This window comes from Phaethon lepturus, unplaced genomic scaffold (assembly GCF_000687285.1).
Source record: "Phaethon lepturus isolate BGI_N335 unplaced genomic scaffold, ASM68728v1 scaffold13634, whole genome shotgun sequence".
Lineage (NCBI taxonomy): Eukaryota > Metazoa > Chordata > Aves > Phaethontiformes > Phaethontidae > Phaethon > Phaethon lepturus.
In genome coordinates this window covers 22027-36884 of record NW_010534082.1, presented here as the reverse complement: position 1 = coordinate 36884, position 14858 = coordinate 22027, and the positions used below count along the sequence as shown (strand labels likewise).

Here is a 14858-nt window from a genome sequence, read left to right as displayed (position 1 = left end):
TCAACTGCTTTAATAAACTAAATAGTCCATGAACTAGAGGGTAAAAATAACCATCCTGAAGATAGTGCGTGGCAGCACCTGAGCTGTTTGAACCTCTATAACCCAGTGAATTATGCTTGTGGAAGTCCAAGGCTTGGCAGATATACCTAGGACATAGAAACTGAGCAGGTTTCTCTGCACTCTTGGGATATGGTTCCCCAGGACTAAGGCCAGTCCAGGTCCAGGCTCCTACGTCCCAATCTTCTCCTCCCTTCAATCCTCCCTTCGATCCTTCCTCATTTCTATACTTCTCTGAATTCTCTTTTGTGCCAACATGGTCATTAACATGTACCTGTCCAGAGAGCCAGCTGAAGGAGATGATCTTGCTGGAAATTTTTCTTTCCTGCCCTGACGCAACTCACTGAACAGCTGCCCAAGTGCCAGAGCTAGCGCAAGTCAGAGTGCGGAAATGTGCGGCCAGAGTAACCGAACCTTCCCGTGGAATTGCACCTTCTGTTTGGGAAGCAAGCTGCGGATCTCATCCCATAAAAAATGTTCTTGCCATAGAAAAAGAAGAAATGTGTTGCCAATATGTCAACAATTTAAATGACTTAAGAAACTGGTCCTTAAGACCGGGCAATAATGCCTAATCTCTGTGTTCTGTACCTCACACGGCAAAATGTAGACTGAACTGGAGGAATTGCACAGAAAACACAAAATGTACAAAGAAAACATTCAGCTTTCACTGTTTTCTGTATTTCTTCACGAATGTAAATATTCTATATAATTGACTACCATGAAAATGCTGTATCACCTACTACTGCCACATACAGCACTGGGATCCACCCAACAAAAGAAATTCCAGTCTTAAAAAATATGCAATTACTGTCAGAATAAAAACTGAAAAGATTACAAAAACTAGCGTATTTGTTCTGAATTGAATTTCATTTGGAGTCTACTGTTTAAATTCAAGTTATTTCGACTGTAAATGCAGTTCTACAGAATTAGTGCATACTGGCTTGAATCAAAAACCTACAACTAATGTCTTTTCTCCACCCGCCCCCTCCTCCCCAACTTGTTCGTCAGTAGCAATTCTGAACCCTGTTACAAAGTACCAGTAGGGAATCTGACCAGGATTAATAGTGGTACTCAGTCCTGGGATTAGGTGGTGTCTTGTTTCATGGATTTTAGGCCATCTGTTCTTCCCTCCTACATTATACTCCTGCAGAACTATAAACGCACCTCCACCTCTGGGACTATAGAAAGGAATTAGAATTCTTCTGCTTTTCATTATCACAAGATTCAGTAACTCATTTCATTGTCAGGATAATCCCCTTTTACTCTTTCTTTTGCGCTTGCAGGGTATGCCAAAATGACAAATAAAATCCCAGATGTTAGAGACCTGATGAGATCTCCACCTTTTCTTGAGTGTTGGGTTTAAGCTACTTGGGACATGGTGTCAAATCTGACAGGACCCTGATGCCCACACCCAATATTCATTAAGGTTTGTTAGTGATTTGTATAGCTGTCTACAAGCCGCACTTCCACCTCAATCCTCAGTGGCCATTTAAATATTTATTTTGTCCTCTGGCTTTTACTGACGAAGAATTAATTTCCTATTGTTCAAGTGTTGGAAAGAGTTTATATTTCTTTCTAAAAGTAACAAAGGTCTTCTGGGTGTTGTAAATGGCTTGTTGCTGCTGCATATTATTTTAGGTAGTCATATCTAATTTAATGTTTTATTTCCCCATGGGCTAACTTGCATATCTGCAGCATCCAAAGGCTATGACAACGCCTTAGCAGACTTTTCTCGAGGGAGTCAGTTAACTCCAAAATGAAGTTTGGTCTTTGCTCTACACCAATTAATAGCTGCATTTAATTTTTAATATTTCAGTAAAGTATCTTAAGTATGTAATTTCTTTCAGGTTTAGTAAAAATACTTGTGATTATCATATGCTCAACTAGTGTTTACTTTTTCCCCTCACTTATATGCTAAAGTAATCATCTCTGCATACGGGACGAAGGGCTGGGGAATTCTGTCTATGATCTTTGGAATATTTTATGTCCGTAACTCTCTCAGTTCAGACACTGAACAGCAAGACTTCCCTCCTGTGTCCAGCCAGAGCAAAATAAGGCTCCACCGAAAGACTACAGGCTCCTTGCTGTCTTTCACTCTGGGGAGAGTACAGCCCTCAACTTCTCTCATTTCTCTGCTCTTTTGGCAGGTAGGTAGTGCTAATTTCAACGCCAAACCTAAATTAACTGAAAGCCGTATGTTTAGAACTGCATTCTATTGCCTAGTATTTATTGCTAAAAATTATTACAACCTTAACGGCATGTGACTCTTCTGGAGTGAGCTACATACCTCAAGTGTGATACCAAGCAATCTCAAATCTAACGGGCACCCAAAAGCTCTAGCCACTTTGTAGAAGATGCAACATACTTCAGAGGACAAAATCACTGAACCAGGTCTAACAATAGTTCTTGAACTTGCGGTTTTCATCAACAGTACAAATAAGCTGCCAAAAATGAGCTAAATGTTTCTTATTTGCTTGTGAAATGGGTACAAGTTTTAACTTGTAATTCTAAGCCACAAAATATAACATAACTACAGATAATGACTTCATTTAACATCAGTATGACTTAAACTCCTGCCCTTAAGGGTATCAGAAACAGGTACTGGTAGCCTCTTCTAAAGTAAAATTAGTACTATCTTTTTTTGGAAAAGTGATTTTGTTTTGGTTTGTTTTTGCCAATACGCTGTGTCACATTCTACAACAGTATTACTTTACTAAAACCAAAATACTCAGGACTTTACCGAAGTACAGAGGAGAACATAAGTATTGTAGCAGAAATAGTAACCGTGTTGTTATAAGAAACTGTTGTATTAAAATATGAAAAATGATGAAAAAATGCAGTCCCTTGAGAGACTAAAGGTTTGAGGTTGTACAACAGTGCAGCAGGATATGTAGAAACGGAGGTGTTTTAATTTGATCCAACTGCAATGTGAGTGTTCCACACTTACCATTTATTTTATTAGAAGTGAAACAATTCAACTAATTATCCCCTCTGTTTTTTAGAAGCTACAACTTTTTACTTTCATAAGAAATTAATATGAAAAATTAAAACAGAAGGCCTTTAGCTTCCATGATTAAACCAGGAAAGTCTAGAGGGAAAACTGATAATGAAAAAAAATAGTTATATGGCAAGCTGCTTTCTTAATTTCAGCTAAAAAAAATCGAATCATTACACAGGGTCAGGCACTTTTGTTTTCCCCCTGTAAGGGAGGAAAAATGCCGACAATACATTTTTGTGAGGGTTTTTTTTCTAAATAATTCCTAGCAAATAGGATTCCTTACAAACCAACTTCATCTCCGACATTAAAACTCATCTGGAAAAGGGGTCGTTTACAGTTTATAAAACACTGCCACATAAAATGTGTAAAAAACCGTATTTCACTAAAAATAGCTTGCGTAAGTAAGGGATTAGAGTAGTTTCTACTGCTATAATTGTTCCTTTGTAGTTTTTTCCATGATGTTTTTGAACAGTGTTTTTAACTATGTTTATTAAAGTCAGCACATCAAAAAGGATCAAAGAGAAAGCTAGTGAGAACCAAAGAAACCCCAAGCGTATTGTGTTGTCTCACTGGGGAGTTATGCAGATTCAAGTAAACAAGTGCAAATTGTTGAGGTTTTAATGAAAATTTTCTACAATTATTGTATCTGAAGTCATTCTATATAATAACATCTGTACAGCAGATGGCCATACTGTACAAAAGGCAAGCAATGCTCCTTTTTCTTCCTGTTTTAACAGTACATCTGAGATGACTACTTTTGTCATTGTGCTTAGCTTGGTTCAGCAAATAATTCGTAAAATGCAGCTGCTGCAGATGGTCACAATAGTTATTTGACTGTAAAATCAAAGACACAGTGAAGTATTTGTGTATTAGTTTCATTCTATTAAAAAAAAAATCTGACATTAACCCTGTTCAGCTCAAAAGGTATAACTATAAAACCTTTTGTAAAAAGAAAAGTAGTGAAGAACTGACATATTTAAATACTCCTTGCTCCCAAGACACAGCTAGTACTCTTTTTTGTAACTGAGTTAGCTTGCATAATTTCTTTGCAATAATAAAACAAATCTGGTTAGTAACTACGGTATTCTTCTAAAGTATTTTTAACGCAAGACTGTAATACTGTTTCCCCCACACAGAGTAATTTATCTTCTTTTGTGAAGTTGTAATTTCTACTTTGGTTTCTATCAGCACTTTAATTTCAAATTAATAATTTTAAACAAAAATCCAAACAATTTATTAAAAGAATTTTTGACAGTTTCAGTCAGTTTTGTGGAAAGTGTGTCTTTTGCACTTCTTGAAATTTAAAACAATTTATTGTACCGTCGAAACAGCATGCAAAACCTCATGCACATGTTATTCTATGATTTGATGTACTTTCTTTTTATAAAGCAACGATAAGGCAACTTTAACTGGAAAAAATGTGAAAAGAGTCTGTTGATGTCTGTTATGAAAGTCCTTCATATAGAATAACTAATTTCCACTTCCATTAGATTCAGCATCAGTATTGCTTTACTTAAGAATGCTTGCCAGCCTACAAACATACCGAAGATTCATGTAGAGCTTGTGACATGAAAAATAAAGATTGGCTTCCTCAGATTGCCAGAAGAATTAAGAAATAGAATGTTTCTGAGGCTTAACGTGCAAGGCAAGGTACGTCCTCCTTCTGGGAGGATGAAAACTCCAGGGTAAGTGATATACACTGCTGAGTTTGCCAAATTGCTTTATAGTACAGAGACGGAACAGGCTCGGCTTTGATATATCGAAGTTTGCTGTGGACACCATAATGTACCATGGGACGGATAATGTATAAATGATAGAGGGGAAGTGATGGAAGGAAAAAGGATTATTACACAGAAAGAAAACTAGAACTATTTAAAGGATATTAGAAAGGCATTTTACTCAGTTGCAGTGCTTTCTATACTAGGGTTGCGATCCGACTGGAAAAGCGTGGGAACGCAGGCACTGTTCCTGTCCATACTGCTGTTTATTTATGGACATATCAAGAGTTTCAGGCTCCAGCACTTTCACAGGCTTTCATGTCCTACGAACCTTAAATTTTTCATTTTTAACTTTTAAAATAATAAAGCAGCACTGAAATTTGCTGGCCTGAGGAGAAATATTTCTGATGAAAAAGAAATAAATCACCACCTCCCTTGGCCTACAACTTGTTCCTCTCAGCTACAGGCCATTTTACCTCGCAAGCTACTCTGTCAACTACCTACATCTGGCTCATCTCCACATCATGTAAAAATACTATCTTACTGATTTTATTAAAAGACTAATAAAACAATTTACAAAGACACTCAAAATGTCTTCATTTTAAATGAGTCTCTGGCATCCTGTTAATTGTACTCAGGGTGTAAAATTTCCTTGCAGCTCTGCAGTAATGAGGCTGGAGAACCCGTTTTCCCTGGGTGACTCTCAGCTGTGCAGAGGAAGCATGTAAAAATATAGAACTTCATAAGCCTGGAGAAGAATAATGGTATGACCCAATATTTACATAGTAGCATATGTCAGCACTCTGAACAATTATTTTTGTATTTTTTAAAAACAGAAATATAGGGCCCTAACAAGAAAAAGTAGTTATAGAGTGAAAACTGTCAAAATTTTGCTCTTTGAAGTATGTGTTGAATTATCAAAATACCAGACTAGTGGTTCTTGTAACCACTACTCCAGCCAGTATTCCGTCAATAAATTAGTAATTACAAGCTAGAGGTTATTAACTACAAAATTAAGCACTCTTGGGTGCTGCCTCACTGAAAGAAAAACTCAGGTAATGGAGTCTATCAGGGATTTGCTATTTTCTGCTGTGGATTTATGACGTTAGCTAGAGGAGTTCCCCCCAATGCCCCACGCTTCAAAATAGTTACTAGACGACCATTTGAACAAATCAGTAGCATTTCCAACTTTCAAAATCTCTTACCTGCACTTTTATGTCCACTTTTAATATTCAGGCTCCCACTAAGGTTTGACAAAGAGACTATCAAACAAGGTTTACTGGGATGTGGGATGGTTTCCATTGAAACAACCATTTGAACGGTTTGAACGGAAATTTTCTGGAAGCAGGAAAGAGCTCGCCACAAGTTTTCTTGCACTGAAGCCTTTTGCGTGGCACTGGTGTGCGCTGCAGGTAGCAAATCCTTTGTACAGGGGTGTTTGGTTATGGAATTGACATCTTCCTCTGGAATAACGCCGGCTGACAGAGCAGTCTTCTTCCTGGGCCCATCATCATCATTTGTGGTTATGATTTTCTTCAAAAACTGGTTTATTTGATCAAGTCTGACAAAGCTGAGATTTGCTTTCAAAGGTTTTGATATGTCCACATTTATGTCAGCTGTAGGAGACAATTGGAGAAATACAAGAAGTTATGCTGCAATTATTCAAGCAATGGAAAAACATTAAGCATTTAGTGGAGATAACATTATTTCTACCATGTTTCATTAAAGGGACTGAATCAATGGTAAAATATAACGAAACAGTATTTTTAAGAATAAATCTGAATTAAAACATAAAGAAAAGTACTATAAGCTATCTTCACTATACACAGTTTTAAAGGAAGAAACATGTCAGAATGTCAGTCTTATTTCCTTGTTTCTTCCCAGGGATCACCACAGCTATCTGAAAGACACACACTTTATTCGAGTGGGTAGGAGGGTAAATACATTAGTCCTTTTGTGTCAGAATGAAAATATACTTCACATTCTCTTGAGTTTTACATCTAATAGAACTATTTGACTAAACTCCAAAGCCAACAGCGAACACTTTCAACACATCTAAATGAGTGAATAACATGTATATTCTGTTGTTTCCTACACAGCTAATATGCAGTATTCTTAAAATGCATTTTCAAACTCAAATGTGAAATAAAAAGCAAATATAAAAACTGAGATATGTTTAGATTTCTTTGTTTTCCAGGGAGACTGGAATAACCTAGTATTTTTAAAATATTCTTTGTCTGCGTACTAAAGGATTTTGGTACTTCCCAGACTGCTAAATGTCTCTCAGAATTTTTAGAAATCACAACTAATATGAACAACATTAATAATAGTGATATTTCTAGTAGCTGAGATGTTGCAATTACCAAGATTATTTCACAGATGGAAAGCTGGATTTTATAATGGTTTGAACTTACTTCTGTGCTGCTATCTGCCTTTTTATCAGTACATTACACATTACAGAAATCCAGCTTTAACTTAGTCTTAAAAATTTTTAATTTCAAATTTAGCTTCCTCCTAGTAATGAGACAGCTACGTGGGCAGGGGGAAAACTTTGCTTTTCACTTTGCTGTTTGATTCCCACCACCCTACCCCCAAGAACCAAAAATTATTACAATTCTGTGCATATATCTTAGCTAGATTTAATGTTCAAAGAAAACATCACGACTTAGTTTCAAGTTTCACTATAAATATATATTGGAAACACTGTTTGTAGAAGGTTTTACACAGACTAATGAATATTTCATCAAAATTAGGACTTAGTTTCAAGTCATCCAGGATCATGTTCTACTTTTAATGCTGATGCAAACCCATGAGCTCGATTCTCCCACTCTTTAGGTATATTACAAGTTTTTACCACAACGATAAAGGGCTGCAGAAGCAGAGCTTCGGAGCTGCTCTTAAGCATAGGCTTATCCTGACTTCAGAGAATCCCAAGCACATGGCAAAGCCATTTTCTGATGCCCCAAAATATCTGGGGGTCTAAATTTTATTTAGATGCTTTAGTATCTGAATAGCTAAGTCTCTGAACTTTAAACTAGCACTTTTTTCTACAAAAATGAGAGAAATATACTAATGGCCATGTAAGATTTGTTACAGTTGAATTAAAAACCCCAAAACAATCTTAGAAAAAGTCTGTAGAACTCCACAAGCCACAGCTAACTGAAATTTAAGACTGAAAAACTATTTTAATTGTAACTTACAATTTTAATTAATGGTTTTCTGAAAATGCTTTCTCTTGTGTTAAAGCCTTCCACGCTGAACTAGGAACTGTGGCAAACACTAGCTAACACGTGGCCCTAGTAGAAAGGCAAGTATCTTTGAGTACGTTAGAAGAGAGCAAGATTTTTAGGCAGCCGAAACCACACATGGATCAACTTGGAAGATTCTTCAAAATACTTATGTACTGATATTTTTAATTAAAACCAAGGGAAGAAAAATATCATAACACTTCTGAAAATAACTCCACCCTTCTTGGCACTAGAAAATACCCCAAGACTTAGCTGCTTTTTGCACACATCATTGGCCCTCTCCTCCCTTTGAACGGAGAAAGGAGAGTTATGAAGAAAGTAGAGGCCCATGTGACTTTACGATATTAATTTACTTATAATACTCAAATGGAAAGGAGTGTTTTTCTAATGAAATGTTTAAAAAAAAACCCCCAACAAAACCCAAACAAATGAGCAGCATTTTTAAAATTACACAATTTTGAAATCCAAATCACACTAGGATTAGGGTTGCTGAACCATTTAAGCACTTTCAAAAAATGTCCCTTATCAACTTAATTTTCTCATTAGTGATACAGTAATAAAGGAGTAAAATAGAATGGATGTTCTTGGCTTTGCTACATAATTTAAGTTCATAAGTTTGTAAGTTAGTAAATGAAGAAAGGACCGTTACTGCTTGGTGTGACAGCTTTCACATCTAACTTCTTTGTCAAAGGCACATTTTATTGCCAACACTTTCCTGTGGTAGTATAGCCCAGAAGAGGAAAAAACCAACAAAAAACATTACAACCCAAAAACTGATTAGACGCAAGTTGATACAACTGGTGTCAAGCTAAAGCCAAAGAGTAAACTGATTGAGAAAGATGTAAAAGGAGGCGAGTATGAGAGCAATAGTTCTCTCTTGGGCTTCCTCAGGCCGGGGCAGAGAAGACACAGGGTGCTGGTGAAGCTCAGTGGTGGACATGCATGGCACCTGTGGTCCTGGACCTGTGTTTCATCACTGCTATTAGTCACTTGTTTCCACAAACAACGCGCTAATCCACAAGAGCAATAAAAAAAATGAACACTAGGACACCAGAGAAAACCTCCCTGTTTTCTGTTTGGAAACAGCAAGTCACACAAAAAAATGTTGTCGTGACTGATAACTTGACAAACGTTTGTATTAAGTTGTTATTATCCAGTGAATTGGCCCTGACAGAAGGTGGTGGCAGCCAGAAGCATAATTGCAGAAAATGTAACTCTGGAACCTCCACTGCAAATATTTTAGCTATCTCATAATGACATAGGTTATTTTTACAAGTGGGGAAAGATTATGTAAGGAGATTCTTTGGCATCTTAAGTAAAACATTAAAAAAATAAAAATCCAATTGAGCAATCAACATGTTTTTAGTCTTTGCCCTATTAAATACTTTATACTTAGCACTGTAAAAGAAACTTCAACATGTCTTCTAAGAAAAACATATTTAAGTGATGGACAGAAACAGTGAAAACTGATGAAATGCGAAGAGCTATTTATAGCAGTTGATGAAGATAGATGCTCAGCAGCTTCTCCAGTCATTCCAAATGGGCTGAAAAAGAGATGTTACAATGTAAAGGGTCACCTAGATGCAGCTGGAATAAAATTTCCAGGGTGCAAAATCCAAGGGTAACAGTCTTTTGAAATTACTTTAAACACCTCAGGAAGCACACCACACAACACTGTGCAGATTCTGTACTGGTAGGAAAACAGAGGCTCCTATTCCAACTCTTTGAATTGTCCAAAATTACATCAGAATCAGGACAGGGCAAAAGGTAACTCAAAGCGACCTTTAACTCCTCAACTACGTCATTCTCTCCTTTACCTACTAGTGACTGGCTACCAAAATTATTCCCCAACGCTTCCTTTAGATTTAAGACATGATAGCAGTAACTTATTTTGTCAGGTGTTACCCATTTCCGGTAAATAAATAGTAAAAAAATTAATGTGCTTGTAAATAGATTGTGTTCAAGTGCGTTCCTTCTGGTTATGTTTAAACCAGACTGAACTAGGTGACATCAAAGCAACATTATTACAGGGTAGTATTTGAGTGTAGAATTTGATTTGTTCTTTCTCTCTCTCGATTTCTTTACTACAGCTCTTCAGATTACCCAGTAAATCCATGTCTGTCAATTATTACTTTCTAATTACCCTTCACAACTTTCTGAACAGCTACTAGGAAACAGAATGATGAAATAAGTATTCAGTTAAAAGGAGATTAGATAAATATAAATAAATTACACTTATTATATGCTCCCACCACACCAGGAGATGACTTAACAGTGAAAGGAAAAGAATCACGTTGCAATAATGAAATCAGAGAGGGAATTCAGGTCCCAGAGGCGATTCTACGGAGTTTATGTTAATGTACACCTTGTGGGGGACCAAAAATCAACTGGAATAGTTTCCTGAAAACTGTTTCCAGCTATTTTCTCATTTAAAAAGCTCCAACTTCACTTGACCCATTAGTCATCATATTACTTACATTTATTATGTATTTTGAAATCTATTACAAAAAACCCAATGGATTCAATATGGCCTGTTTGAACAAAATCATAACATCTATAAAAGAAAACCTATAAGCAGCACTCTGAAATTTCTGTCTGAAACAATTTCTTTCTTTGTCATTTTATTACTTAGAGCTTCAGATAAAAAATTTCAGGGTTATGAGTATTTTACCCTTGTTCTCCATAACATTCAGATTTGTACTGTGAAGATATAATTTTATTCTGTGAACTCAGGATAATGATATTACTCAAAAGGACTTTTTATTTGGTGGGCTAAGGATGAATAAGCAACACAAAAATAACAGAGCTCCTAGCAAGTTGCTTTAGGTCAATCACAGCTCTTACTGAAGTCAGTGGGCTTATTCTAATACATGCCATAACTTAATGTACACCAGGTTACTATTTCTATAACTAATAATAGTATACTCTTAATCTGAAAAACCAGAAAGTAAACTCCATGAAAATTATTTATAAGCTTTATTTATACGACTGGGATCTTTTCATGGACTATGAGAAATGTTGAACTGTGAGAGAGAAAAATATGGCATTTTCCAAGAATTTGTTCACTTCTCATACCCCTAATTCTGCAGTGGACTTTTTATTTCTCATAGCTATTATAGAAAAGGCTAGGTCTTTCATCCTCAGGTTGGACATGGTCTCGGTCTCCCCTACCCCAAGAAAGCTGTAAAATACTAAACTTCTTAATAAATAGTACTACTATAGAAGAAACTACGCGATTTGCCATAAACTCTTAGCAGGATTGAATTTCCTAGTCCTAAACAGGAGAGGAGCAGACAACAGGCATGAAATATTTTACCAGCAGTAATCTTTCTCTGGGAGCCACCCATCCTGATGTAAGGAGTCTAACAGAGGAAATCTGAGGAAGGTAAAGGTAATCTTGAGCCCTGATTCTGATTTGGAGTCAGGGTGGCCTTTCAGTAACAGGGAAATGGCTGAATTGCAAAAATTAAGTTTATAAAAATAGGAAAGGGAGAGACATGTAAAGAAAAGACTAGCTGTACTGTTCTCAATTGTCCCTGGTCAAGCATCAAAAGAGAGACAAATTAAAAGAAATTGAAAAGCAAGGAGAACACAAACGAATTGTTTTTATCCTCTAATTCATCATTCCCAATTTGGATCAAGGGAAAAGAAGGAAGAAACTTGAGACAAGGCTTCAGAGGCCATCTGCAGTCCATCTTGTATTCTGCTTCTGTAAGACAGATGCCAATTAGTCTGGAAGAGGCTGGTAGTCACTGCTCAGTGCTTCTACCTACTGCTGTCCGCATGCTGCAGCCCCACAGAAGCAGCTCTCCAAGGCCAATATGGCAAACTACAGCCGTCAGGGAGCTTAATCAACCTGAGTCATGAGGGATGTTCCCCAGCAGTAATGACTCCTACTTCCATGACCTAGTATGTCACTGACATTATGCGAAGGTGACATGAAGATATTCACATCTCTGGCTAGCCAGTGCCTGGGTTTGAGGATCTCAGATAAAGCTCAGTGTTGTAATTCTATTATTTTTCTTAAATTGTCACAACTGAACCAAAATAAATTGTTGTAGGTCGAGAAGACCAAAGATAGCATCAATAAAGGATGGAGAGTTACTGCTAGTCATAGGATATTGTCTGAAAGGAAGCAACTGTGCAACTAGCAAATATATTACAGAAGTATGCCAGGGCTTGGGTGGCGAGGCCAAAAACTGTAATGTGGGCACTGGGAGACACTACCATGAAAGAAAGACCCTAGCCAAGGGAAACATTAAGTCTCTCAACAAAGAGTCAGGGAAGGTGAGGCACAACACAGTGAGATGAAATAAATTGTTCCAGGTCATGGAGCAGGTTTATGGAAAAGAAAAGAACCCATAAATACTAACTCTTTATTATCTGATGAATAAATACATCTGTATCAAGAAATATGGGGGGGAGGGGAAGTGGATTTCTGAGAATTGGGACAATGTTTGAAATAAGTTTTAAAAAGAATGCCAATACACTGATAAAGGAACCAAGAAAGTATTTTCAAACTTATCCATGTGGCTTCAATGTGCAGTCTTCATTTTCAGTACTTAGGCATTTAAGAAACTAAATTTCGTTTAAACTAAGCATTGTAGACATTGCTTTTAGAAAGGCGCTTTGATAATTTTACACATTATTACACTGATATTACAGACAATAGATATGTCAAAAACAAAGCAATACCTACAGGCTGGTACACCTGTTTAGAATATTTCTCTTTGCCCTCTTAATCAAATAAATATAATTTCATGGCTACAGTGTCAGTGCTTTAAAAACTTGTTTGTAAAAGAGCAAAGGGAAAAAACCCTACTAGAAAGCTCAAAGTTTTGCAAATGACCCAGAGTTAATTAGAAAAGTCTGCACCCTGGCTAGTTCCCCTTCTCACGTGTCAGCTCTCATTAAATCAAAAAATTCTCATTTCAAAGTTAACAAACACCATGGTTAACAAAACTGTTAAACTGGGATCAAGTGGGCACATTCCTAGGTTTATATATGATGTCATGCTAAGCAGCCCACAGCTGAACTTGCAAGTAGTATGAATGATTTTTCAATATATTAAGTATCTGATCTAATGCTAATTTTCTCTCTATAGGCTAACTGTGCTGGGAACAGGTGGCCCTGCTTTCAATTACGGAGGGCTAACATGCCAGTGTGAGGCCTGGATTAGTTCACCTTCTCACAGGGAATTTGCCTCGGTTGGGAATGGATTTATTATGGCTTCACACATGGAACGGAGCTCATGTCAGCTGAGGGCAGTGATACATCATATGATTCAAATTAACCTGCTGTGGACTGTTCCGCAGGGCTGATATTGTGTATTAAAATGACGACATTTTTAAAACAGCTTGAAAGAAACCAGGATTGCTGAAGTGCAATGGTTCCAATTTGTTCCAACTAATCTATCACCTGCTGGAGATATTATTCTAGTGGGTTTCTGGTAGCTGCTATTTTCCAGGTTTCTCCAAACCACTGACCTTGCTAATGGATACAGTTGTTGCCTTTGCGAACAGGGGGAAAAAAGCTGGAGAGAGTGCCATGGTGCAGTTTTGTCCCTTTTTCTGTGTAAGCCTGGACAGATCCAGCGCTGTGCCCCTCGCGGTGTCCAAACCGTGCCCGGAGGGACTGGCAGGACCCGCCCTGGTCCCCCAGGTCTCACTTAATCTTCCAGTGGGACATGGTATTTCTTAGTTTGTCTGGATAGTTTCTTCTGTAGAAATCAGTTTGAAAGGCAAAGTATCAAGGACTGCAGTTACTTCACACCTATCCTAATGTCTTCCCAAGAAACTGCAGGAGGAAAAGGACTTTGGCATAAACCATCTGTATTTCGCGTATATAAGTATTTTAAGGCAGTTTGTAAGAAGTTGACTTCATAAACATGTTTCGTCTCATTTGCATGCAGAGAGAATACATCAAAAAGACAGCTTTTGTAGCTAAGAGAGCATAGTTGATTAGAAAAAAAAAACACCCAAAGAAAGGACTAGAGGGTAAAGAGAATACGTTTTCAGAAACTATTAAAACAAGATGGTCATATTTGTTCCTCACCTAATGAATAATATCTAATGCTGAAGCAATTAATAGTTCACGTGTATGTATTAGACAAGAATTAGATGTACAATCCAGTAACAGGCTGAATATAAAAGAGAGAGGGTCATGTAAACTGATGTAGATAGAAATTAAAAAAATTTAAATAATTAGTTACTGTAGAAAGAGAAAGAATAGTCCTTTAATACGTTGTGGGGTTAAAGTTGAGGTCTGTTCCCACAGGCCTGATGATGAATGCTTATTTCTCCTAGGATCCTATTACCTTAAATCTGGAAGAAATATCATTTTTCTTTAGTTGCCAAAAATGTACAAAATAATCAACTCATGTGGCAAGAAGTGCATTAATGTATCCTGTTATTCTCATTTAATTAGTGGTTTCCAAGTTTAGCTACTTGCTGTAGTTTTTTGATCTCCGAGCTAATATGGACTGACAACCTGGTTTCCTGTGCGGTGAAACCATATGATTTTTCTATGCAACACTATCTACTTATCTACTTCAGCTGACAAACTATTTACAAGGAGTACCGGTTTTATCTAACACAGCAAACACTGGGAACCACTTGCAGATTTTTTTTCTTTTAACTGCTTGTATAGTAGTTTGCATCATAAAACACAGGCACGTTTGATTGTTATGTTTGAAATTTAACCTCAGCACACCAACAACGTATTTGGTAAGAAAAGTGACATTACAATCAAACCACTGAACTTTGAACACTTAAAACTTATACAGAAAACTGTAGTTATCCCAACTGCTACATCCAGATTTTTGGCTGCATAGGCACA

At 37.0% G+C, this 14858-nt stretch overlaps 1 protein-coding gene across 1 annotated transcript in view; it reads right to left on the bottom strand.

Annotated features, from left to right (window-relative positions):
* Positions 1–14858, bottom strand: part of LOC104619517 (vacuolar protein sorting-associated protein 13B-like) — a 118407-nt gene that overhangs the window by 89123 nt on the left and 14426 nt on the right. The window contains 1 exon segment of the mRNA XM_010285413.1: positions 5979–6389. Within this exon segment, the coding sequence (XP_010283715.1) occupies positions 5979–6389 (411 nt within the window).